The 25706-nt window shown below is 35.0% G+C and overlaps 2 protein-coding genes across 3 annotated transcripts in view; one reads left to right on the top strand and one right to left on the bottom strand.

Moving 5' to 3' along the window:
• The first annotated feature begins 2816 nt into the window (after positions 1–2816).
• LOC105208991 (uncharacterized) overlaps positions 2817–25706 on the top strand; it is a 49873-nt gene continuing 26983 nt past the window's right edge. The window contains exons 1-9 of one of the 2 annotated variants that reach the window (XM_029038206.2): positions 2817–2970; positions 3135–3384; positions 3491–4582; positions 4702–4812; positions 4869–5293; positions 6065–6185; positions 6252–6602; positions 6677–6928; positions 6987–7178. In XM_029038206.2, the coding sequence (XP_028894039.2) occupies positions 3295–3384; positions 3491–4582; positions 4702–4812; positions 4869–5293; positions 6065–6185; positions 6252–6602; positions 6677–6928; positions 6987–7178 (2634 nt within the window). In that variant the 5' untranslated portion in view covers positions 2817–2970; positions 3135–3294. The other variant, XM_011179117.3, reaches the window with a different exon arrangement.
• Tgfb1i1_0 (transforming growth factor beta-1-induced transcript 1 protein) overlaps positions 9823–25706 on the bottom strand; it is a 28864-nt gene continuing 12980 nt past the window's right edge. The window contains exons 2-4 of the mRNA XM_011179115.3: positions 23091–23309; positions 11128–11361; positions 9823–11062 (exon numbers count right to left, since the gene is read on the bottom strand). Of these exons, the coding sequence (XP_011177417.1) occupies positions 10985–11062; positions 11128–11361; positions 23091–23309 (531 nt within the window). The 3' untranslated portion in view covers positions 9823–10984. The remainder of the gene's footprint in view (positions 11063–11127; positions 11362–23090; positions 23310–25706) is intronic.

The raw sequence follows: 25706 nt of genomic DNA on the forward strand, positions 1-25706 counted from the left end.
TTTGTATTTTTAATAACAAATAATAGGGATAGTGTCTTATTGAAAAGTACGACGAATAAGTTATGGACATTGATACCTTGAAATCGTTTCCTGGCCGATCCCGATAATAAAAACATTTTCTTAATCCATTGATTCATTTTTTTTTTTCAAATGGATTGAGAAGAAGTTATCGTAATGTTTCTTCGATTTAATACATAAAAATTAGATTCTAATATATGACATGTCGATAAATAATCTCGTACTAAGATTCATGATTACGAAGGAAATATTTTTCTCATATATTATAGGAGGATTACGAAAAGGTTAAAGATTTTCAAAACAATGTACGAAAATATCGAGAATAATACAGAGACGTACTTACAAAATCCATAGGTCTGTATCTCTGTTTCTATTCAGACATAGTAGTATAAGGTCTAACGAAAATTTAAAACGAGTCTATAGCGAAGTTGTTGAAGCAAAAGTCAGGTAGAGGAAAGAATGTTTACTTTAACGAATATAAGTTTTGAATGATTTTTATTAAGAGAGTATTCTACTTTTCCAAAGCCGAGGCCTTAACGTATACTTACAATTCTTAAAGGTAAATAGGGACTTTCCATTGGTGAGCCACCTGTAGCCACAGTAACTAGTTCTTATAATTACATAATACGGCAAAATCGGGGTATTGGACCAAACTAAATTTGAGTTCTAATTAAAAAAAATGTATTTTCCGATTTTCGAAGTATTTTTCGATACATAATTTTTTTTTAGAAGCTCAAACTTTGACCCTTCATAGCATCTGTCATATAAGTTTGACGAAAGGTAGTTTTATATACCATTGAATTAAGAAGAAAATTTTGATTTTATCTATATTTTGGATTTTAGTAGCCTGTGATTAATAATAATTTTTTTAGAAAGTCCTTTTTTCGAACTTCGAAACCAAATATTTCGATTTTGTAGGCTAACTTCGAATAATCGAAAAAAATTAGTTTGGTCCAATATCTAGTCGAGTGTTGTACCGTGTTATCAATAACCATTGCATAAAAGAGTCCAAAGATATCATGAAATTACCGAAAACATTGTTCAATGAATTTTGAATTAGTTTCATTAAAAATGAATCTACATTTGTCGACATTTAAGTAGATCTACACTTAAATGAAGCCATCCCTATGCTAGAAAGATATAGAATGTCAAAGAAAGAAAGAAAAACTATATATATCAGAAATGTATGATATCTCTATCAAGAAGCAATAATCAAGAAAAAATAAAAGGTTGGGATCCACTGTAATTATCTTTTCCTTGACAGTATTAAATTTTTAGTTTAATAAAAATGAATACCCGAAAATACTTACATATTGACTATTTATATCATAATGAAAAGAAAGTCTGGCTAAAACTCGACGCTCTTATGCAAAAGAATAAGCCCCAATAATTCTACAATAAGCTTCAATGGTAAGATGTGTCCATATTGATTCCTCGAAAAACTATGAATTTTTATATATACATACATACATATAAAGAGGGAGGAAAGGGCCGCAATGAGATTTCTGCATTTATTACGTTCTTGTGGCTGCCCCTGGATTTGACTGCATCTTTTTAGAACTTAGATATTTCGATAACCAAATTTCTTCTTAAGATTAGAGCGAGTCGGCCTTTTCTTCAGCTACCTTGCGGATTCTAGTCGTTGCGAGTGATTGTATCTGGATCACGTTTCAGAACTCGTCCCATTTCCTTTTGATGATTTCGGCCCATAAGGATGTTTGACTTGTGCGTGACCATTAATCGGTTAAGATAAGGACCAGAAAATGCGGCAAATGTTGCGAAGGCATCAGTTTGTGAAATCTTGCAGAAATATCTTGATATCAGAGACTGCGACATACCATGTTTCGCAACCATCTAGAAGTGTAGACTTAACGTTGGAATTAAATCTTTTTATTCTGGTAAGTCGCGTAATAATGGAGGAGCTCCAGACCATATTCTGTGCGCCAACCTTTAACATGAGGAATATGAATACCCTACTCATGGTTTTATATAATGTTTCTTCAACTCGTTCCATCTCAGTAGAGAGGAGGTAGCCAAAAACTCCGAAGCTTAAATTCGAAATATGAAGATGGATACATGAAAACAACTGATTGGATCGACGATGTAAGAACAACTTTGTATTCAAAGACAACCATGAAATTTGTTCTTTAAATTATCCGCACGAGACTCTATCTTAAAGTATTTTTAAATATTCATCCACTCATTCAGAATATTTTAAAAGTAATAGTTTATAATTACTGGCTTAAAGGTCAACAAACCATCGAGTTCATAAGCACTAGCGTCGTATATGTTAGAAGACATCTCAGTTTGAGTTGACTCATTACCCAGAGTGTCTAATAAAATATCTCTCTATAGAAATAATTAATTACAGTGAAACAGGAAGGGAAGGAAGGAATACAGGAAGGGCACTCTTCGTCGAACGAGTTTTGTCCGCCCATGAGAGGTGTCCGTCTATGATAGAATCATTTGTCCTAAAAATTTAACATGCATGAAAACATGTTCATTCAAGGGAGGTAACTGTCTAATAGCGATGACCTTTAGGAGAGATTTCTCTGTTTATTAATTTAATTCCAATATTTACTCAAATATTCATTCTTCGGCTCTCTATAACCATGATACTCAAAACACCATTTAGCATATCGTTTAAATAAAAAATAGTTTATACCCAAATATGTATTCATTTTTGGTCCTTCAACCCCTTTCGTACGATGTGAACAATTTTTATAGGCAACTGCCCCTAACTGCAAAGTAATTTCACCACCTGCGCAACTCACTCAAAAAATTTCAAAATTCACTAGCACTCGACTAGAACGCTTGAACTCACAGCTAGCGGACACGCATACTATTCCGCTCACTTTTCCCTCAAAAGGGCAATTTCAATATTTTAGCTAATTTCCTTTTCCATTTGCAGTACAAAAATTCTTTTTGAATTTCATTGGCTCAGGCAGCTTTGTAAGTTACTTCAGCAGTGAAGAAAAAACGAAAAAAAAAATTATCCATTCAGTCGTGAATATATATTTTTCAATTTTACATTTACAAAAAGTTTTTTATAACTCTTTATATTTCATAATTGGTTTTTGCAATTTTTGTATTGAAAATTATTGACAATTCACCAGGCGTCTGTGGAACACACCAACAACTGAGAGCAAGGAACCGAAACAGAAAGGAACTGCATTGGAAAGCAAGCAAACTGAAGCCGCAGTTAACGGGAGACGAACGAACGAAGCGGACGACGGATTTTTTTAAACGAACAGATAAAAATATCAAAAATTGATAATGAATGAATTCGATGGTAAGAAATTCTATGGATTCTCGCTGCATGATGATCCCGTCTTGAGTACAACGACGAGGAATTTTGAATTTAAGGTAAATTGCAATGAACATAATTTGAGGTTAGAAGCGTCAGATGAAAACTGCGTAGTACGAAAATTTGCTTTTAACATTTGAATCTTAACTTAACCCCCCAACACAGTACACGCGCCCCGAGCATTTGGAACGCCTCATACAGAAGGTACAGCAGACCGATCCGGAGCATGAGCGTAATCGCAAAAAGGAAATCTTGAATCGACTATGTAAAACGAAGAAGATGCCGCACACCAACGATATGACCACAGCCTACCAACGCGATGCAGATATCGAGACACACGTATCACGCGGAGATGGCGGCGGACGCGTACGCAATTTGAGTGATACGGAAATCAATCAGCTGATCGGCAAAGTGAAGAGCTACGGCGACTTGCGTAAACAAAACTCAACTGACACTTATGCCAAGGCAAAAGACACCACAAAATCCATGCAGACACCAATGACATTGAGAGGTATATTACGCACTTCGGCGCACGATTTCCCAAGTGGCAGCGGAACAGTCGACTCACGGCAGTCGCCACGGCAACTCTTTCACCCATACGAATATGGTGACGATAATTGTGCTGGCGATGGTGATTTATACGGTTCGGAACCGACTTCAGAAGATCAAATACTCTGCAATCCCTTCGACTTACCGCACGAACCGCTCTACGAAACGCATACCATACATCTGCCACACATGCGTGGACGTGAACTGCATAGCGGTATGTGTAAGCTGCCCGATGTGCCGGAGGAAGATGAGTTGTTCGCATCGAAAACTGTAATGCCGACGGTGATTGAGGAGTTCCGCCAACCGCTAGCAAAATGGGTGGAAATCTGCGCGGAGCCCGCAATGGAGAAAGCGCAATCGGCTGAAATCAAGTTCGCCGAGTACTCCGAGAAGTCCGAACGTTTGCCAACGAATGTCACCTACACGATGCATTCTCATGAATTGAAATTGCCCATGCAGATCAGTACACCGGAAATGATGTTGAAGAATATGTCACCACCACCGAGTTTGCCGAACATGGCGCTCACCTATGCGTTGAATAGTTACGACGATAATCCATCGACCTACGAAATAGAGGATAGTGATCTGGAGTATGAGCTGTTGGAACGTGAGCAGTACACAAAGTATTGCGGTGCGCGTCCTAAAACTGAGGAGTTGACGAATAATTCGAATGGCAGTGGAGGCCTGGCGGAGTTTGTCGAGCTCGAAGTATGTATTTAATGATAAATCAAAACGAAACTCGAACAAAAATACAAAAATAGAAAATTTTTCGTTTTTTATATTTTTTAATTGTATTTGTTTCTTTGTATTGTTATTGTTTTTTGTAGTCGGAAATACCAAATATGAACTTGAGCTTCTTGAAGAATGTCTCACCATTAAGATACTCTGATTTGACCGACGATCGCGAGGAGGATAAAAGAGTGGCCTTGAAACAAAATGTGAGTGACACTTAAAAATTAATAATTCTTTCCAAAATTTATATTTTCATTTCCAGCAAATGAAATTGGTTATCAAAAATCGCAATACAAAATCTCTCTCGCCAACATTAGAGAAGGATGCATCTATCGCAAGTAAGGATTCCAAGAAAAAGTCCACCAAACCGAAGAAAAAACCAGCTGAAGAAACTAAAACCAGTCCACGCAAAAAAACAACAGCACGCAGTCTGGATACCTCATCGCCGGCTGATAAGTCGTCGCTTGGCACACCACGTTCAGGAGGCAAGCGTTCATCAACAACCACACCTAGACAAAATAAGGAGCGTAATCAACAGCTGAGTCAAATCAGTTCGAACGAGTTGCGTTCCATGAAGAACATCGTTTTAACTAAGTCCATTGAGGATCTGAAAATTGAGAAGATGACGATTTTTGCTAAAATGACCAGCACACAGGAACGTATTATCGAAATCCTCGATAAATTGCGGTGAGTCTAAAATATAATTATAAGCTGAGATAAGGTACTAGTGGCGGTTCTCCCGACCCACATCTACAAGTTTCTGTAAAATTGGGGGAGGCCTCATAAAGATGGATAAAGAAAATACGTTGTTGTTTTTGTTGACCATATTTGAACTGGAAAGTGCAAATTATCATCGAAGTCTTCCAACGAAAGTTCCAGTAAACGAGCTTTTTCGATGGTATTGGACTAAAGCGACCTTAGATGTGTGTGTTTTTTCGGGAATGCGCGGATCCATTGTTTTGCAGGTTGTGTTAGGTGTATCGGGGTCTGGCCTTGATAGATAGCAGGTTAATCTGCTACAATATCGAGAAAGAAGTTGCGCAAGAGCCCGTTCTGCGATCCCGGATTTGATCCATTGATTGTTTTAACCAACCAAGGGCTATTATTTCGGCGATTTAACCCTGTTTGGATCGGGTCAACAGGTCAGATGTCAGAACAGGTTTATATGACGTTGCTTTTGATATATATTTTGACGGTGCCAACTCTTGTATTCTCTTTGAAGTTTGCCGTTGTGTTAAGAGTTATAGGTCCATTGATCCTGACCATCATCGATACACAATGGGAAATCTTCTTCTGCGGAAATAATGTTCTTAAAACTCATCAGAAGTTCAGAGACGAATAAAACTTTATATCTTCTCTTTTTGCTTTTCAAGATGTCAGTATCTCACCTGTCATTCCAACCTAACCTAACTTTTGTTTTTGCATATTTGTTATATTCATTCCCTTTAATTTTTCCAGCATAAGCTTACTGGAGCTCTACGTGCCAGATAGTCATTATGAAAAGACCAGACGTCAGAAGAACGCATTCGAATTCTCTGTGAGATTCTCGCGTAATTTTCTATATCCCTTAAAGGGCATGGTAAAGCAAACATCAATTATATAAATTTCATCTCTTTTCATATATTATTTATTTACTCTCCGCCAGATCGAAGACCTGCGTGTCGTTTCGGTGGAACAACTCTGCAGTGCCTCCTCCAATGAGGCCACCCAGCGTGTGCTCAACATATTTACGCTAATTCACCAATCACTGCAGACTTACTACAAACAACTGCGTTACTTTCTGCTCGATCAGGTGCCACAGAAGCTGAACACGCTGATTGAGTTGGCCAGCACCACTGTGAGCATTTGTTTGGAGAAACAAATTTTCGATCGCAATGACGCGATTATCGAGTGTCTACAAGAGCGTTGCGCCAAATTTCTGGGCTTCTTGGAGGATATGCATGAGGAGCGTTTTCTAACGGCACGCGATAATTATCGTAAAGCAAGTTTCGACAAGGTGTTTTCACAATATTTTCTAAAATAGATTTTAATTAATATATTATTCTATTTCTAAAATCGCTACTCTTCCAGACTGCTTCCAATTACAGCTTGAAAATGTTCATGAACGATCTGAATATGTACGAACCGAAGTTGGTGCCGAAGAATCACTACAATCACCGACGTAAGCCAAAGTTGCGTCGTGTACTAAAACCGAGCACAACAACAACGAAAATGAAGACGAACACCGAAGCGGGGCCCACACCGCAAACCTCACAAATGGTGATCACAAAACCGGATGGAGATCAAATTTCCACGCATATCAACGATTTGGCAAGGAGCTCGGTAAGTTTGTGATATCGCGATTTTTAAAGATGTCACGTTACGTTCCTCCGCAACACAGGGTCTATTCCAGAGTGCACAGAATATCGCTGTAGATCCAGTTGCACCACCCGCCGAACCGAGCATGAACTCCGAGGAGATACCCACACTTAACAAGGCCCTCATTGAGGCATTACAAACTGTCACCAAAGAGCAGATGCGTCAGGTGCTGCAACCCATAATGCAAACGCTTGGTTCGGTGATTGAGAAAAAGGTGAGTAAACAAACGCTTTTTACCGTTAATATATTTAAGATAATCTTAATCTTATGCGATAATTGTATGCTAGAATATAAGACTCGAATACTTAATGCCAAAGTCCACGCCAACTTCGACCACCGTCAAATACTCATTTGAGTTATGTGAATCAGATATATCAACCCAGCAATAAGCAAACTTGATAAAAAACGAATTGCAATGACCGCAAAAAAATACGCGAAATTCATAGTGTAGTATTAATAAATTCCAGTGTTACATAATTCAAGCAAATTCTTAGTGAAAAGTATGCAGCAAGTAAGCATTATGCAACAAAAAGCGCAAATGTGAAATTTGGCAAATCGATGAAATTACAACGATATGAATGAATTTACTGCAGAGGTTGATATCATTCTAGATGCCGTTCGAAAGTATTTTGGAAATTTTCTTCCGTGTTCAAATCTAATTTTGCTACAAAATTCTATGTTGTTTTTGTTTTAATTCCGTTTTCAAAATTTAAATTTTGGTAAAAAGTTATTTGATGTCGAAATCATATGTGTTGAAATCATATAAAATCTTATATGTGATAATTAAATTAGAATTGTATTTGTTAGATGAACTACTGCTTTGATTTTTCGCTAATTGTGTTCAAAAGAACCGCAGACGCTTACAAAAAAGAGTGACTTTGCTCTCTACTAATGCCCGGTTTCACAGTTCGTACTTAAGTTCTGCCCAATAAAATCGTAGCTAAGCATTGCTGTGGACTGAGTAGTCTTTTGTGTTTCACAGACGATGCTTAGGTTAGGGTATTAGATCTGCTTAACATACAGGAAGACTTCACTTAGACAGTTTTGACCTCCGTCCTTTGTGATGCCAATAAACTCCTAATAGATCAAAAAAGTTTCTTCAAAACGCTTGGAATCAGTTACGAATTGATTTAGTCGGCTAATGTCAAATCTAGCCTATCCGCTGGGTTCGCCGAAGGTTAGCCTTTCAAAGTTTTTCAATCTCAGTCTGGCAAAAGCTGGACAGTGGAGGAGAAAATGCTTAGATGATTCCATCTCATCCTCCTCCCAACAGCATCTGCTAGGATCCCAAGTCTCAAGGCATGGGTGCCCATTAGACAATGTCCAGTTAGCACACCAATAATCGAGCTGAGATGGACCTTGCTAAGAAAAAGTAGTTCAAAGGACATTTTACGCTCCACAGCGGAACAAAAAGGCCTCGCAACTGCACAGGTTCAGGTAGTTGATTAGCACTTGGCGAACCCATGCGTTGTTTGCATGTCCAGCACTCTTGCACAAGTGGACCATGGACTTCCAGCCCCCTCTCTTGCAAGCTTGTCCGCTTTGCAGTTACCAAAAATTCCGCGGTGACCAGGTACTCACACGAGTCGGATAGCAAAATAACTGGAAGCTATTGATAAAGAACTAAGACACTCCTTTACTAGCCTAAAGCGTACTGTCATCGATTTCAGTATTGCCACTCGTCCGTCGGAGTGGACTAAGAGGAAATGTAGATTATATTCATATTTGGTATTTTTAGTATATATCCTGTAATTAATAATAATTGTGTTAAAAAAGTTCTTTTTCCGAACTTCGAATCCAAATAGGAGACTAACTTCGAAAACCGAAAAATACCTCTGTTTATTTATGACTCAATCTCTCGGAAAAGATTACTTTGTTTGATTACTAAAATATGAGTATCTAAAAAAAATTTACAAAAAATATTTTTGAGTAGAGTTGCCACATGTTTAAAACTTTAATTCAATAAACTTATTTACTAGTTGGTTACCAATTAAAAGAAAATTTTACTGCCAAAATAATTAAATATATTACTAAAGTATTACCACCTATTTATATTCGATCAATTTTATATACGAAATGTTACAAAATAGACAATTAAGATAAACAGTCACCCCTCCTTTTCACAAAATCAACGTTTTAAACATATTTATGAGGTTTTAGTTATAGCAATAAAGTTATCTTGACCTATTTGCATCTCGTGGTGACTTAAGGGGTTAGGTCGTTTTCAGATATTGAAAACAATGGTATTTTTATTATAACTTCCAAAGGCTATATCTCTTAGAGTTTTACTGGATTCGATTTGATATTTTTGGATAATATTTTAAACAAACCATTTAATAAGACAATTTTTTCAAAAATTTTAATTTTTGAAAACCCTGCTAACCACCAAGGGTTCTTTCGACCTTCTTCTTCAACTAATAAACCAAAATTTTGAACTTAAATATTTATTTATCTCCGAAAATAAAAACTCGGATTTTTGTTGTTTGGTTTTATATTTTATTATTATTTTAGATTCTTTATATGATCATACATATGGAATTACATTTTCAAGTATAATTTATGTATGTATTATATATATGGTAAATATTAAAATTTTCAAGTAACTTAATTTTGAAATATTACGAAAAATTGTTCATGCGACATATGTTGTTTATATATTTTGGAATTATTTACATTTGACAAACCATTTTAAGTTCAACAACGCAAATAAATTTCAAAAATACCAAGCACAACGATTTTTATAAGTTTACAAAACAAATATTTATTAAGTAAACTTATAAAAACTTTTCGAAAAATTGTTTTCGAAAATGTACTAAAGTATTTTCGAAAATCAAAAGCGTTGTTGTTGCAAGTTTAACTTGTTTTTGTAACGAATCAAAATGGCTGGAATGTTGTGTTAGCAATTTTGTTTTACAATTTAAGTAGTCTAGTGTGTAGTGTTCCATAATTTCATGACTCAGCCCCAAGATTTTTGCATAACAGTTAGTATGTATGTATGTATAACCTACTTGAAACGTTTTTGAGGCAAATTTTAAAAATTTTAAACTTGAGAGACGAGTATTAAAGTTTTATCGTGTTTTATATAGCGCATAGAGACTACCGAAATGTAAGACTTTCAAATTTAAGTTTAAATAATTCTTTTTTCAAATTAGCTGAGCATAGTTTGAAGAAAATAAAAATCGCAAAAATGCAAAAAAAGATAAATTTGTCACTTAGGAATATACGAACCAATGTAATTTACATAATTTTTAGTCGTTAAAAAATGGTCGTAGTAATATAAAAAAACAATTAAGTATAATTTTTTTTTTCTCCAAAAAAAAACGAATAAAAGTAGAAGTAAAGAAATTCTTTAAACGAATCAAACGCAAATAGAATCTTATATAATAAATTTGCCTGCAGTTATAGTGAGAGGAAAACAACAACAATTAATTGCCAGTTGGTAGGTTGGATTGTAAAACCATAAGGCTTGAGGGCTTTTAGTGAGGCAACCTGTTTATAAGACCAGGTCGAAGAAGCTCATAGCAACCACTTGTCCCTCCGGTAGTTAATAATATTTCGATGTTGTTGTTGGTGTGTGTGTTTAGCGATCGGTGAGGTGTGTATTGTGTTGTGGAATACATGTGGAATGCATGTGGATTTTGTGTGTGTGTTTTTAATACATACATACATATATATACTTTTTGATTAACTGCAGAGTCTCAAATGTGTCGGTTATGCGTAGTTTCTACTTAATTCCTGGTTAGTAGCGCAGCAATTAGAAAAAATTCAATTCTATTTTGCATAAAATATTCTCCGATTTCGTTGCTTGCATGTTGTGTATTATTTCACTTTTATCCCTTTTGTTATTTGAGTTGCCTTTTAAAACTAGATTTTTTTCAGGTAATTAAACGCTTGCGCTCACATGCGCATTCTCTTCCTCTCCTTCTCTCTATGTTTCTCGCTTTCTAACTGTCTTTTTTATCCATTGTCCTTAGCATTCACATTGTTTATTACTTCAGTTGTCTGCGTTGCGTCCTGCTTCTAGGCTGAGCACTCCGTGCACACCGGTTTGTTCTCCTCGACTGCGAATATGCTCGCCGTGATGGGGTTGGCGCATTTCTGTCATATAAAAAATTATTCATGTATTAACTTTAACTGTTTAATGTTTTCGTGTGGCCACTCACCTTGCATTTGAAGCAGTCCCTATGCCATTTAGAGTTCAATGCCACAATCGCATTTTCTGTTATGGGTTTGGCGCAGCCGGCGCAGCGTGCAGCAAAGAGTTCCTCAAAGTCGGTCTTACAGTAAGCGCGTCCATCACGCTCATAGAATGAGGTGCCCACCAGTGGCTTCTGACATGGGCCGCCACACACGAAGCAATCTTCGTGCCAAGTTTGGCCGAGTGCCTTGATTGTGCGCTGCAAAGAAAGCGAAATATATTTATTAAAGATTGAAGGAGATATGAATAAGAAGAGTATATTTAAAATTTTAGAGCATATTTTTTACAGACACAAACCAAGAACACCACTAATCAAAATATGCTTTGAGTAAGACAGTTTTTCATCAAGTGATCTCAAGTATACTTGATACTGAAAATTGTAATCCTTCAGACCTCTGGTCAATAACTTAAGAATCCAAGAATCTTCTAATACCATAAAATGATTCAACGAACCCTCCAGAACCCGAAACGGTTCGAGATCACATGACCTCAAATTTAACTTAAAAATCTTTATCGGTAATAAGTTGATAAGTCTCTATTCACAATCTCATTCGTTAAGAACACTTTTCCACTAACAGATCTCATTTTAACCAGTAACGTCACTGACTTGCTTTGGTGTAATATAGTTCTCTAGTTTCCTTTTCTTACGACGGTTCGATTAGTACTTAGTCTCAATGGTCAAAAGTCCAAGATTAGATCTTGATAAGAACTCCGACTGAAGGTACGCCAGCTGAGACAGTAGACATCTCTGGATTGGATCATATTCTTTATGAAATATTGAAAGTTGTCTGCGCAATGGATCATAGACCGATCACACATAGACCACTTCACAGCAGTATTTGAGTTTCTGCATTGGTTCGAGGCCGTCGACGGAACATGGATCCAGTCTCTCACCAGTATCTAGTGGAACGGTCGAAACAGTGGACATCATACGACAAACCTGCTTTGAAGAGGGCGAACACTATCTTATGGGTTGTACAGATTACGGCCACCATTTTCTGGGATTCCCATGGTGTGTTCTACATCATGATTAACTGGAGGAAGACAAAATGGTCACAGAGTTTTACTATTACTGCACCTTTTTAAGGCCGGATTACATGAAAAACGGACTAATTTAAAGATGAACACTATGACAACGCAATGACTCAGATCTCCGCTGTAGTTGTGGCGAAATTGGCCTATTTGCTGAACGACCCGCTGCCCCATCCAGCTCTATATTTATGATTTGTACCAATGCGAATTCTTTCTTAAAAAAGTTGGATTACCTTTTATAGACTAAGTAGTTATCAGACCTTTCTAGTATACCAACAATGCACGAGAGATTCAATTTCAATATCATAATTTAAGAGTGAAATCGATATACCCGACTTCTAAGAATTTCGGTGAGTTTTCAAACTATTCAGCTGTGCTTAATTTAGAAATCTTTTAACATCGAGAATGTATCGAAATGGTTGGAGGGTAGTGAGATCAGCGGAAACATGATGGGTATTGATTTCGTATCGAATACATGAATGTACATACATAAGTTTGTATGAATATTATATGCCTGAAAACATACAAATTTTCACACAGAAGACCTATTTCCAGTTATCAATCAACACCGCGCTGACGTATAACGCGCGCTTACTCAGCCTTGATTTTTGTATTCAAATGAGAACTTCATTTAGCTAAGTGCTGACGAATTCAATCTTCTAAAAGAAACTCCCACACAAATTGAAATAACCGAATCACACACCCACACTGCTGCAGCGTTCTACAATAGAAGCCTGTGGCGCAAGCGCGCGTGCTGACCGCCATGTGGTCATTCAAATATGCTGCTATACATATATAGTATATAAATTTGCATCTGAATGTACGACTAAATAAATAAATAACTGAATGTGTGCGTGTCTTTATTGTTTGCAGACTCGGCTATAAAATGACAATTTTCATTTATTTTTTTTTTTTTCTTTTATATTTTCAAGTTCATATTTATTCTTTGCTATTCTATTTCAAATATTTGTATGATTACGCGCACCCAGCAACGAGCGCTCAACAGCGGCATTGATGCTGATGACAAACGCGCGACGCCACTAAACAATAACAATAAAAACAAAATGTCAACATTTGACATAAAGAATTCGTATTTGTTATTGAAGATGCTGTCCATGATCGGTTTGGTTTGCCTGTGTTGTGCTGAGATTATTACGGTATAGGTAGCGAGAATACGAGATTTGAACTGGCGGGAGGAAACGCCTCGATGAGGCATGCTGCGGTCTGCTAACCGCAACCACGTCATTTCACATGAATCGTCAACTCAACTGCCTTGCAAATTACATATAAAGCACAGACTCACAACACTCATGCATAAATATACTTATGTTATAAATGCATTCATATTTGCTCTGTGGATGTTCAGGTGCGTCCCTGTAGGAATAACGCTTTTACTATGGGTCTATATAAATCTCCAAACCGTATTTAAATCTCCTTGTAGCCGATAGGGTTCATTAAATTGTAAGATGAGCTTTTTTCCATTAAACAAATTATATTCCGGAAGCCTGAATTGGTTGTCTAAGCAGAGCTGATCCCTCTTAAATATAATTGCATAAATTTGTGAGGTTAGGACTTAATATTTTCTGTACTAGCCTAAAAGCTTTGTTGAATTGCTTCTAAATTCTCATTCAAACATACAGCCCCGTGGTACACAACTCTCATTAATTCTGTCTCGACGTAAGTACTGATCATATATTGTTCATAATTCGAGTATATCTATAGAGGACTTTGAGAACTGGAACAATAAGTCTTATTCGAATCACATAAAATCGCCCTTTACATAAAATAAAAACGTTGAAACTAATTTAATGTGGGTTTCCATCGACAGCCAGGTCTACGTCATCGGAACAGACTCAAGAACTGAAAACTTGTCCGCAAAATATTCGGGAAATGTTTTCTCGTAACAACAACAGCTAAAACCATAAGACCTTGTATAAACACAACTTTTATTCAAAGTTTCTAAAATTTGACTTCAAGTGCTCGTCGAATAATTCACGAGTTTGGTATCTCTAACATACGTTTCAAGGACAACTTCAGAACTTTCGAATGGTTTTAAATAAATTCTCAGTTTCAATGCCAATTTCAACTTTTACTGTCTAAAGACACTCCGAGGCGTCTTTGATTACCCAGGAACCATCGGTATAAAAAGGAAATTCAATAATATGTTTAGACTTGGCTTTACCTTGAATTAAATGCTAATTTGTATTACAATACAGAACCTCAAATATCTTGAAAAACGTTCAGAAAAATGATCATATGATTGGATTTATATATCCAATGTAAATTAAGAATGTTTAACATACCTATATGATACCGTCCTTCACTATTTATTTTGGTTCGACGTTTTTTAAATGTGATTCCCGGGGTTCAATATATCTCCTATGAAATTCTTAGCGTCAGAAGTATAACACGTGATTTGAAGGCCCCTTTTAACCCTTAAGGTCTTCATTTCAAAATTCTACAAAGTCTAGTTAGTGTTAACAGCTGTTCCTATATACATATATTTACATATTTTCACATACTATATACATATATTTGATAAATATATGATTGTACATACATATATACAATTCATTTAATTTATATTTTCCACGCTATCAACTGCTGTTCGGCTATGCCTCAGTAATAAATTCTAATTGTGAGGTAAACTTATTATTCATTTTTTTTTTTGCTATTTACCATAGTAATTGCACTGTCGACATGAGTCACTACCTTTTTGTATTATGTAAAGCTTTATTAGAAAAGCTTTAAAGTGCAAATATTTTTACCGAAGTCAAGAGTCAGCAATTTAAGTCATTTGAGCTTTATAATGGTCTTTTGATTGGCGCTTAAAACGTGTCGGCATACAATTGTACATACTAACAAAAAAACAACTATATAAATATATATAAGATAGAGAGAATAAATATCTACTCTAATTACTTTTTGATAGTGGTAAAGAAAAAATTATGATCTCAAATTAGATTGTTTTATTGTTTAGTCTAATAAAACGTTACTTTGGTCAGAGAGTGCCATGTTTCTGAATAGTATTATAGACTATAATTAATATTATAAGTAGTTATGACATTAATTAAGTCTGAATAAGAGTAAGCATTATAGGTATTTATAGTGGAAACTTTTTCGAAAAATGTATTTTTGAAAAAATTTATTTAATTTTCTGCTAGCAGAATCATTTAACTCTAGTCTTCAATAATAATTTTTCCACATTCTTCTTCATTTAACTTCAAAACAAATCGAACATAGAACTGGATAAATTATGTAGAATGTCATAATCAAACCTATAATTTATTTTTATTAAAAATTTTTTAATCTTCTGCTAACATAATAATTTAGCTCTAGTCTTCAAGAATAATTTTATTGTATTCTTCTTCATTTAACTTCAAAACGAATCGAACATAAAACTGGTATAAATTGTATAAAATGGCATGGTCGAACCTAAAACTTGTTCATGATGATCTTTCTCTGATATTTTTTAACTTCCTGTAAATATTATATTGACAGTTTCTTTCTAAATGTTTTTTTTTTTATACCAAATCCTTTTAAGAACTGTTCTTCAAATAAATTTTTGAATTTCAGCACTTTCTGATTATTTAAGGGCACCCTATCCTTCTAAAATGTCTAATAAGAGTCGTGGCCTCAGAATTCAGTCCACAATATTTTATGAAGTCTGAACCAATTTCCGGTACATTATATCATTTTATACCAATTTAGTTCTTGGAGTTACCTCATAAAAGTCTAAAATTTCTTATGTCAGTGAATCCGTCTAATACAGGGTGGGAGCTGATAGGAATCGGTATCTAATATTAAATATTCACACCTAATTTTATTGGGTGTTGATATATACTGGGCCCACCTTGTAAAAATTACAAGAGTATAGGCGCTAGGGAAAATTAAAAAAAAAAATAGATATACAGCTGTGTTCAAAATAATAATAGTGCTAAATCAATATTTGAATTTCTTATAAAAAGTTTAGTAATTTTTTTTTGTGTTGAAATTGGGTACGAACATAACAGAAACATAAATTTTACATAATATATGGCTTTTATTAATATAAAACCTCAACAATTTTCAATAACAATAATAAAACTAAAATAGCTCGAAAATTTGTTGTTCAAAAAATAGTTGTATTTCACATCTAGTTTAAAAAAGTATTTGAAACATAGGTAAATCTAAAAATGTTGAATAGGTACAAAGAAATAGGGTTCAGCATTAGATCGAAAAGACCCGGCATAGATTTGACTAAGCCTTTTTAACTGGTTTTAGGTATTTCTTCCCAAGAATCCTTCACTATTACCCAAAGTTCGAGATTATGGCTTTTCTGAATATCACCCCATAGGTTATCTATGGAATTGAGGTCGAACCATTGCGCAGGCCAAGGCATGACCTTAATCCCTTTGATACGAAACCAATCCTTGGCTAGCCGACTTGCATGTTTCAGGTCATTATTCTGCTGGAAGACTCCTTTCAGAGGCATTTCGTATTCGTATAAGGACAAGCCCAATCTAAAATTTTTTACCATCCATGTTTTACCGTTATCGTAGTGTCTATTGGTCTTTGGCCTGTCGTGAACCTGCGCCTCCAAAAAGAACGAGTTTACTATCATCTGTCCGTAATATATATCGTCACTTTTTCAATTTATATGAAAAGACTCTAACAAGCACACTATTATTAGTTTGAACATAACTGTATATAAAGGTTTTAATATAGGAAAGACAGTACCAGAACAGGAATACCTTTATTCGGAATAAAGAACCAGGGATGTATATTAACCCAATGTGTGGCGGGATAAAGGGACTTCTATGCTAAACTAAGATGGCATCAGGAGGGAGAAGGTTATGTACGATATTAGATTGAAATTCGTCGAGTAATTTATGAGTGATTACATTTCTTCTATTTGAGAGAAAATCCATTTTTAATTTGGAATATGTATTAAATTTTATTTAAAAAAAACTTAATTTTCGATTTTCTTAACCGAGCTCAAAATTATTTTCTGTATGTACCTAGCTATTCCAACAGACAAACAAATCTATTTTTGTTTGTAAATATCGATGTTTGTCGTTAGTTCATGCATAATTTATGATTTAATTGTATAGGTCAGCATTGACACTACCCACTCATTCCGAACTCAGCATACAAAAATGGGCAAAAATTACACAAATTTGTAAATAACGGGTGATTTTTTTGAGGTTAGGATTTTCATGCATTGGTATTTGACAGATCACGTGGGATTTCAGACATGGTGTCAAAGAGAAAGATGCTCAGTATGCTTTGACATTTCATCATAAATAGACTTACTAACGAGCAACGCTTGCAAATCATTGAATTTTATTACCAAAATCAGTGTTCGGTTCGAAATGTGTTTCGCGCTTTTTTATCGACAAATTTTGTTCAGCGATGAGGCTCATTTCTGGTAAATAAGTAAATAAGCAAAATTGCCGCATTTGGGGTGAAGAGCAACCAGAAGCCGTTCAAGAACTGCCCATGCATCCCGAAAAATGCACTGTTTGGTGTGGTTTGTACGCTGGTGGAATCATTGGACCGTATTTTTTCAAAGATGCTGTTGGACGCAACGTTACGGTGAATGGCGATCGCTATCGTTCGATGCTAACAAACTTTTTGTTGCCAAAAATGGAAGAACTGAACTTGGTTGACATGTGGTTTCAACAAGATGGCGCTACATGCCACACAGCTCGCGATTCTATGGCCATTTTGAGGGAAAACTTCGGAGAACAATTCATCTCAAGAAATGGACCCGTAAGTTGGCCACCAAGATCATGCGATTTAACGCCTTTAGACTATTTTTTGTGGGGCTACGTCAAGTCTAAAGTCTACAGAAATAAGCCAGCAACTATTCCAGCTTTGGAAGACAACATTTCCGAAGAAATTCGGGCTATTCCGGCCGAAATGCTCGAAAAAGTTGCCCAAAATTGGACTTTCCGAATGGACCACCTAAGACGCAGCCGCGGTCAACATTTAAATGAAATTATCTTCAAAAAGTAAATGTCATGAACCAATCTAACGTTTCAAATAAAGAACCGATGAGATTTTGCAAATTTTATGCGTTTTTTTTTTTTAAAAAAGTTATCAAGCTCTTAAAAAATCACCCTTTACTAGTTTCGTAAGTTGCTGCTCATAAAAATAAATTTTAATAAGCTCATTATTCTCATAAGACATTTGCATCTCAAGCCACTATAATGACTTATGCTTGATTTCATTTCACGTCTGTGTCTGTTAGACTCGAATACCGTGAGCAAACGCTAATTGAGAATTACGCTCAACCCACGCGCTTGCTTAATAAATTTCAATGAATTTTTTCTAATGAACATTTTATGAGCTCTTTTAATTCGTAGTTATTATAGTTATGAGAAAATATATTTTTTAAATTTTTTTTGGAATTTTTGAAAACATTTTTCCCACTTGAAAAAGTTTCAGCATCTCGATTGTATATAATATTTTCCCTCACTTATTTCTTCTATATGCTTTCTATTTTTATTTTAATGCACTTCTGCTTTGACACCCGTGTCTTATCTTATTTTTAAATGCCCTTTCGCCGCTTTACTTCCTCCTCGAAACACTTCGTTGTTGTCATTACTTTCAGTTTCGATTTATTGTCATTTAAGCTTTGCTTTGGGCTCGAATTTGAATCTCTTCACCGTGCTGTCATTCCACTTCAATTCACTTCAATCTTATTAATCGCATAACTTCATAATTAAGTTCGGTTGGATTTTATATTTTTATTGATTATATTCTTTTGTTTATTTTATTTCTCGTTTAACTGCGTTGCGTCAGACAGACTGTCTTGTGATTTTATTTACACACACATTTATTTTCATATTTTCGTTTTCGTTTTTTGCTTGCAGCTTGCACACACTTATCTTTCTATCTCAAGTTGTTTTAAATTTGAAGTATTTTTCTTTTGCTTTTTGTACAGTGTTGGTCAAGTTGTTGAGAACATTTCGGAAAAATGAACAATTTGTGTTTTTATTCATGATAAACCTTCAATAATGTTTGATACAATATGTGAGGAAAGTTATCAGATCATTCCATGTAAAACATGCTTTTTATAATGAAGACTGTTTACGTTTTCAATATACTCACTAAAAATTAGGAGTGGCGTAACGAAAACACAACAAATCGAATAATCTATTCTAATCAAATTATGATAGAACAAAGCAGGTTATCCGAATATAAAGAGAAATCCGCAAACATTCTTGTATTGAATTTATATTCGAAATAATTATTCATTTAGCGAGCATAGAAGTGGGGTCTCGAATACGATTATCCTAAGTCGAAAACATAATTTGTTTCTAAGGTTTTCCAAACAACAAGCTTGGAAGGACTTTTGCCATAGCCGAGTTATTATCAATTTGTCGCAAACCTTCCAACACGTGACCAAAGTCTGGTCCAAATTGAGTGGATCTTCACTTTAACATTCAAAATGCAGATTCAAGATGCGAAGATTCATGTATGACTAACACAAACGGGATCGAATATATTTTATGATGAATCTAGTTGCCGTCTCATTTACTCAAATGCTATTCTTGAAACCAGTAACCCAACAATAGAAGAAGAAACCCCTATGTTGTCCCTTAAGATCAGGCGAATACCGAAGATACCTACCCAACGAAACTGAGTATTATCCGACAAATGGATACTTGTTTCGACTCCGAATTTTTGATGGATTTTATTATATGTGACCTGGTCTACGGAAAGGGGGCTTAGGTGTCAAAAAATCAATTTTCACTTTTTAGTTGATTCGGATGGAAGATGACAGTTGTTTATTTTTAACAGCTGTTTCCCAGAAAACTAGTTTTCGCACGTTAGCTCCCATTTCGTAGACCAGGTCACATATAAATATGTGAAGGAGTTAAAATCTTCACTCGGAAAACAGCGATGTTGGTCGAAAGCGAATTCAAAGTTTTCAATTATTGAGCAAACTTGATTAGTATTTAAAAATTTTGAGAAAGAAAAGTTCTCTCAAACTTTATCGAGAGTCGATCATTCAGAACCCTAGAAGGCCATTTTCGGATATTTTAATGTTGTTGTGGAACTGATAGTGGAAAGAGAAATGTTTCGCAATAATTTTAAGAAATGCCTTCGAGTTGAAAGCCCTTGGCCTGAAAAAAATTCCACACAATCGATATGGACCTGATGGAAATTGGAAAGATACATTTTAACTAAAACAGTGCTTCATTATTAAATTTTTTATACCGATATAACATTCTGATCATTTAAACAGCAGCTCAGAAGAGCTTTGGGTACCATAGTAACTATAATGTAGAATTTAAGAATTTTACAGTGAGAGACCGGAAATAACGTGATGGGACTAACTCAACTTTCAGAAATACTTTATTATTAAAATTAAAATTCGTGTGCTTATTGTCTTGACCACCACTGTCTTTTGACTATTTAAATTGAAATCTGCGTGTAAAATATTTGATTTATTTTTCATATTTTTTCGATTTCAAACTATTTATTTGTTTGGGTGTTTCGTGTGACTGATTTCTATATTCATACCTCAGTATGTGTGTGCGTGTGATCTTATAGCTTTATGCGGATGGATGACACTTGTGCGCATGCGCAGCATGTTTATTTAGTTGCTTTCAAGTACCATGTTGTTAGTAAGATTGGCTTTTTGACTCTCGTAGACAGTGCGCTCATATTTTGTTTCAACTTTCTTCTCAAGTGTCTTACAAGAAAAAGGTGTAGGAGCGCACACACCACAACGCCAGCCGCGTGTGGGTTGGCGACTTTTCGTATTACTCGAAATTGCTGCGTGTTTGCCTTTTTTGTTTGAAGAAAGTATTTGATGATGTTTTCTACTCAAAATAAACATGATTTTAATTTGGTAACACAAAATAATAAAAAACATCGTGTACAAACAAAACGAAAAATTAAAATCATTTTTTGAATGAAAATCTATTTTTGGTCATTTTTTTTCGGCGCCAACCGTTATTTTAAGTCAGTTTGTGAGTCATTTGAGGTTGGGTTAACAAATAACTCATTCCGTGTTCATCTGCGACAGTTTTAAGTACATTCTGGAGTATTCATTAACGCCTACGAGCTTCTAATTTTAAAGAAAAAACGAATCCAACAAATATGGAACAGAAACTCATTTGTACTTTTGTAAACTTTATTGCTTCGAAGATTAATGATTCAATAACCAAAAACAACAAACTTTGCTCGCAATAATAAAGTAGTTACACAAGTAAGCAAATTTGCTAATTAGCCATAAACAGCGCTGAAAAAAAATTTCTTCAAAATTTTCCATTCAAAATTGGTCTACACGTTTTGCAAAATTCGAAAAAAAACAATGTTCTTTGAATATTCTTTATTTTGAGCGATGAGTCAAAGCTTCTGCAGAACAAAAGCACTTCAATCTCAATAAACTTAATTGAGTGATCTAAGCGCTTAATCTCACAAGCGTACAATACAACCGTACAATGCGAGTGCGCTTATTTAATTTCAACTTTTATTTTTTTATTTGCCGAAATTAACTTGAAGTGTCTTCTTATTACTTAGTATTTTCACTTGCGCTTAGCTTCAATTAGTTCAACGAGAAGACGAAAGACAAGAACAAAGAATATTCGTAAGTTCAACTTCTTCGTTGAGGTAATTAAGGTCAAAAGGTTAATAAGTGGAAGGCAGTTTTAGATTTCAAGTGAAATTGTAGTAACGCAGTGTAGGTAGGCTGTGTTTTTCAATTTGAATTAATTCAAAGTTTTTTTTTTTCATAATATAACAATAGAACATAAGCCCGTAAGCTAGTGAAGTGAGTAGAATTACTACCCAAAGCAGTAAGATTCTTGGAACAATCTGAATACTTGGTCGAGCTACGCTTCCGATTCCGAGATATGTATCCCGAAGTAACATGAAATCCAAGAAATGAAATGAAATCCGTACAGAGAAGATATTTCATAGTCGAAATCTTAGCAGAATCTGTTCGAAGATAGTCGAAAGCTGGGATCGAACCCAGTTCCTGCATGGTGTTAATTCGCACGCTTAATCACTACACGAAGACAGTCTCATATTGTTTAAAGATTTCTAACTAACTAGAAGTCAAACAAATGTTCCATCATTATCTCATCATCCATCCAACACCAAATTGAAACTTGAGAACCTCATGCAGTCTCTTCTTATAATATATTCCTCTGCTTCCATGAAGGCATTCAGGAATGACCAAGCTATGTATATAACTTACAATGACTTTCAATGTAAATGTTTCTCCCAAAGACTACTCAGTTTCTGCAGCAGTCTCTGACGCGGAGATATAGACTCATAAATCTACAGGCAATTGTCGAATTAATAAATTTACTTATTTAAGGAAAACTCTTATTTAATGAAATTTTAAGTCGATTTCCTTACTAAGAAAAAGCCTAGTTTAAATTTTCCACATTCGAATATTGAATTTGTCATTCGAGTCCCATCGTCACTGAGAAAACTAAGAGAGTCCAAAAATAAGTTTCAATAGTGGATTCTCCACAGTTCGTCCACATTTATAAAAGAAAACTCACTCTCACTCACTCTCACTCTCACTCTCTTCCGTTGGGTATGATAAACCTGATCCAAATAATCGATGTTTTTTTTAAAGGTCTGTCTTAAAGTGTTGTCGAACATTTACTACATTATATAGTTATATTCTAGAACCTTAGGGGTCATCTTACTTTACTACGGTGACATTTTCCACTCAAGTAGCAAGTAGCAGACTAGAGTAGATCCAAATAATAATGGAAGGCCTCTTTAAACAATATTGGGCTGCCCCAATTGAAGACATCTCTAACTATTTTGGCACCCTCTTGACATGCCCTCCGTACTAGGGTAGCCAAAGAGTTTTTTACTTCACTACGATTCTCTCTTTCAAAAATTATATTTTATAACCGTAATTTTCCCACTCACCTCCAAAATGGGCTGCTTACAGCCATGACATGTGCCTGAGTAGTTTTTCAAAAAACATTTAGAGCAAACCGGTTCACCATCTTGTATATTGAATGTGGCCTCCTCGATGGGTGTGTTGCAGTCCTTGCAGGCAAAATGCTCCGGATGCCAGGTCTTGCCGAGCGCGGTTATGATGCGTTTCGTGATGATTTCGTTGCATTTGTGACAAACTGATTCAGACTAAAAGTAGAAAAATAGAAAAAATAAATAATTATTATTAATATATTTCTTATAAAATATAAAAACAATAGAAATAAAATGCAAAAGAAAATTGTGCAATGCAAAGAATCTTGCATTTTATCGCCAATATACTTAAGAATATCGGTGCCTATGTGTCTGTGAAAAGAATATGTATTTAATATTATTTATTGCTTGTCTCGGCTTTGTTGTTTTTTTATAAACTTTTTGTTTAATTGCCTTACGCGCACAACGGTAATGGAGAGAACCATATAAATAGGCTAGCGGCCCATCTACGTCCAACCAAGCGAATTAAGTATAAGAAGCACGTCAACTGATTGTATGACACGGCTTTCGATATGAATTTATTGAATTATGTATATTAATTAAACTGCTGATATGTACATATTTACATCTATATGTATCTGTATATAGGTGTATATATGTATGTGTGGTGCAAAACAGCATTCCATCACAGCTATTTATAAAAATTATTGCAAAAATTCTTTGGATTTGATTTGTTTACTTTCGTTTATAGTACTCGGCGTTCAACGTGTACAACAACACAAATATTTTCAATTTTTATACCCTTGAACCATGTTCCAAGAGTGTGATAGTTTTGGTCATCTAAGGGTATTTTTGTAAGATCTTAAAAGAGAGATACTAAATGATTCGATCAGAGTGAAAAACTGTTGTTCAAATGTTGTCCCCCAGTCCGTCCATCTATCCATGCGTGTTCTTGTTCTATGCGGAACTAGTTCTATAGAACGGTACCATCCACTTTTCGCTGAAACTTCCTAACTCATAAACCACTCGACCAATTTGAACCAAATTTGATTAATAATCTCATAACTTCCGATAAATATTATTGAGAATGGGATAATCGGTGCACAAAGAAGGATTGCCTTCAGAAACTTACTTTCTAAAATGGTCCTCACATAAATATTAGGAAATTTGTCTCTACTCTTAATTTTGTATTGCTTATGAAGGGCTCTGAAAATGTTTTATTTAGCATAAGGGGGTTAGATGAGGGGGGTATCTTCAGCAACTTACATTTGAATAAAGAAATCTGTCCCTACTCTTGATTTGGTATCGTATATAAAGGGCTCTGAGAACGATTTATTTAGAAGGAGTCAGGAATCGATAATTTTCGGTCCAATCCTTCCCCAATCTACCCTACATAATGAACCCCATCACTTTTATTAACTTTGCCAAGTATAGTATATTGTCCCGTCCATCCAAACTCAACCCTCCCTTACTATTTACATCATTCATACAACACACTTGTGTTCGCCCGTCGTACCAGTCGTCAAAATTGAAGTTTTGCACGCATTATGTCAATGCGACAATTAGTCGACCATTTAAGGAGCACTCCAACAGATAGACCATTATTATGGTGGCCGTCCATTACAGTTATTATGTATGTGCGGCACGTTGTCTAGGCCATACACATGTGTAAAGTAATTATCATTATTTTCTGTTTTTTTTTTGGTCTAATACAAATTTGAATTTTAGTCTGAATTTCGGTCATAAACAAACGCCATTAAATTTATTACAACTGTTGGTAACACTTGGAGTGTGACATCAGTGTGTTGCTATTTTGGACGCACACGATTTTACACATAAATATACAGACAGACATACATTACATACATACATATGAATATACATTAGATATAGTATGGTTTGACATTTTCGTCACAAAATAATTTGATTCCCTCGGTATTAGGCTTGTGTTACTTTGGGCTTCTTCAAGTAAAATTTGCAAATGATAATGTTTTTATATCTCACATATGTACTACATACATATTTATATATATAAAGTATTTATTATATACACATACACAGCACATTCATATGGCGAGAGGAAGAAATAAATTATTGTTTTGTCAATATTTTATACTACCCTACTTGGGAGGCCTGTCACCGAGTTGTACCTGTTTTTTTTTTGCGTCATTGTTTTTGTTCTTCAATTAATAATATTCGCCCATATTCGTGCTTATATATTATATGTATTTATTTTCACATATAAGTTTTGATACAGTCTATACTACAGTAATTGTAGTAAAGAATTTAATTAAACGCCCGATGGGAAGAGACTAAACAAAATATTCTATTATAGAGTATAAAAGTAAAACTGTTCTCATCTTGGAAAACCGTATGACAGCCCCAAGCCACCTCATTACTCACACACTACTTTAGGGACACGAATAATTGTCATGAAGAACTTAAAAGAGTATACCAGGCCGTGTTTCTTAAAATAAAGTCCTCCCAGCAAAGCCTTATTGATTCTAGATCCACAAAAAGTAGATAATAGCGGGATTTGGGGTTGAAATTGTTATGAACTTTGTGTCAGATTTCAGAAATACCGAACTCTGTCACAGTATTTACCTGTGAATA

This window comes from Zeugodacus cucurbitae, chromosome 5 (genome assembly GCF_028554725.1).
Source record: "Zeugodacus cucurbitae isolate PBARC_wt_2022May chromosome 5, idZeuCucr1.2, whole genome shotgun sequence".
In the NCBI taxonomy this organism is placed as follows: Eukaryota; Metazoa; Arthropoda; class Insecta; order Diptera; family Tephritidae; genus Zeugodacus; species Zeugodacus cucurbitae.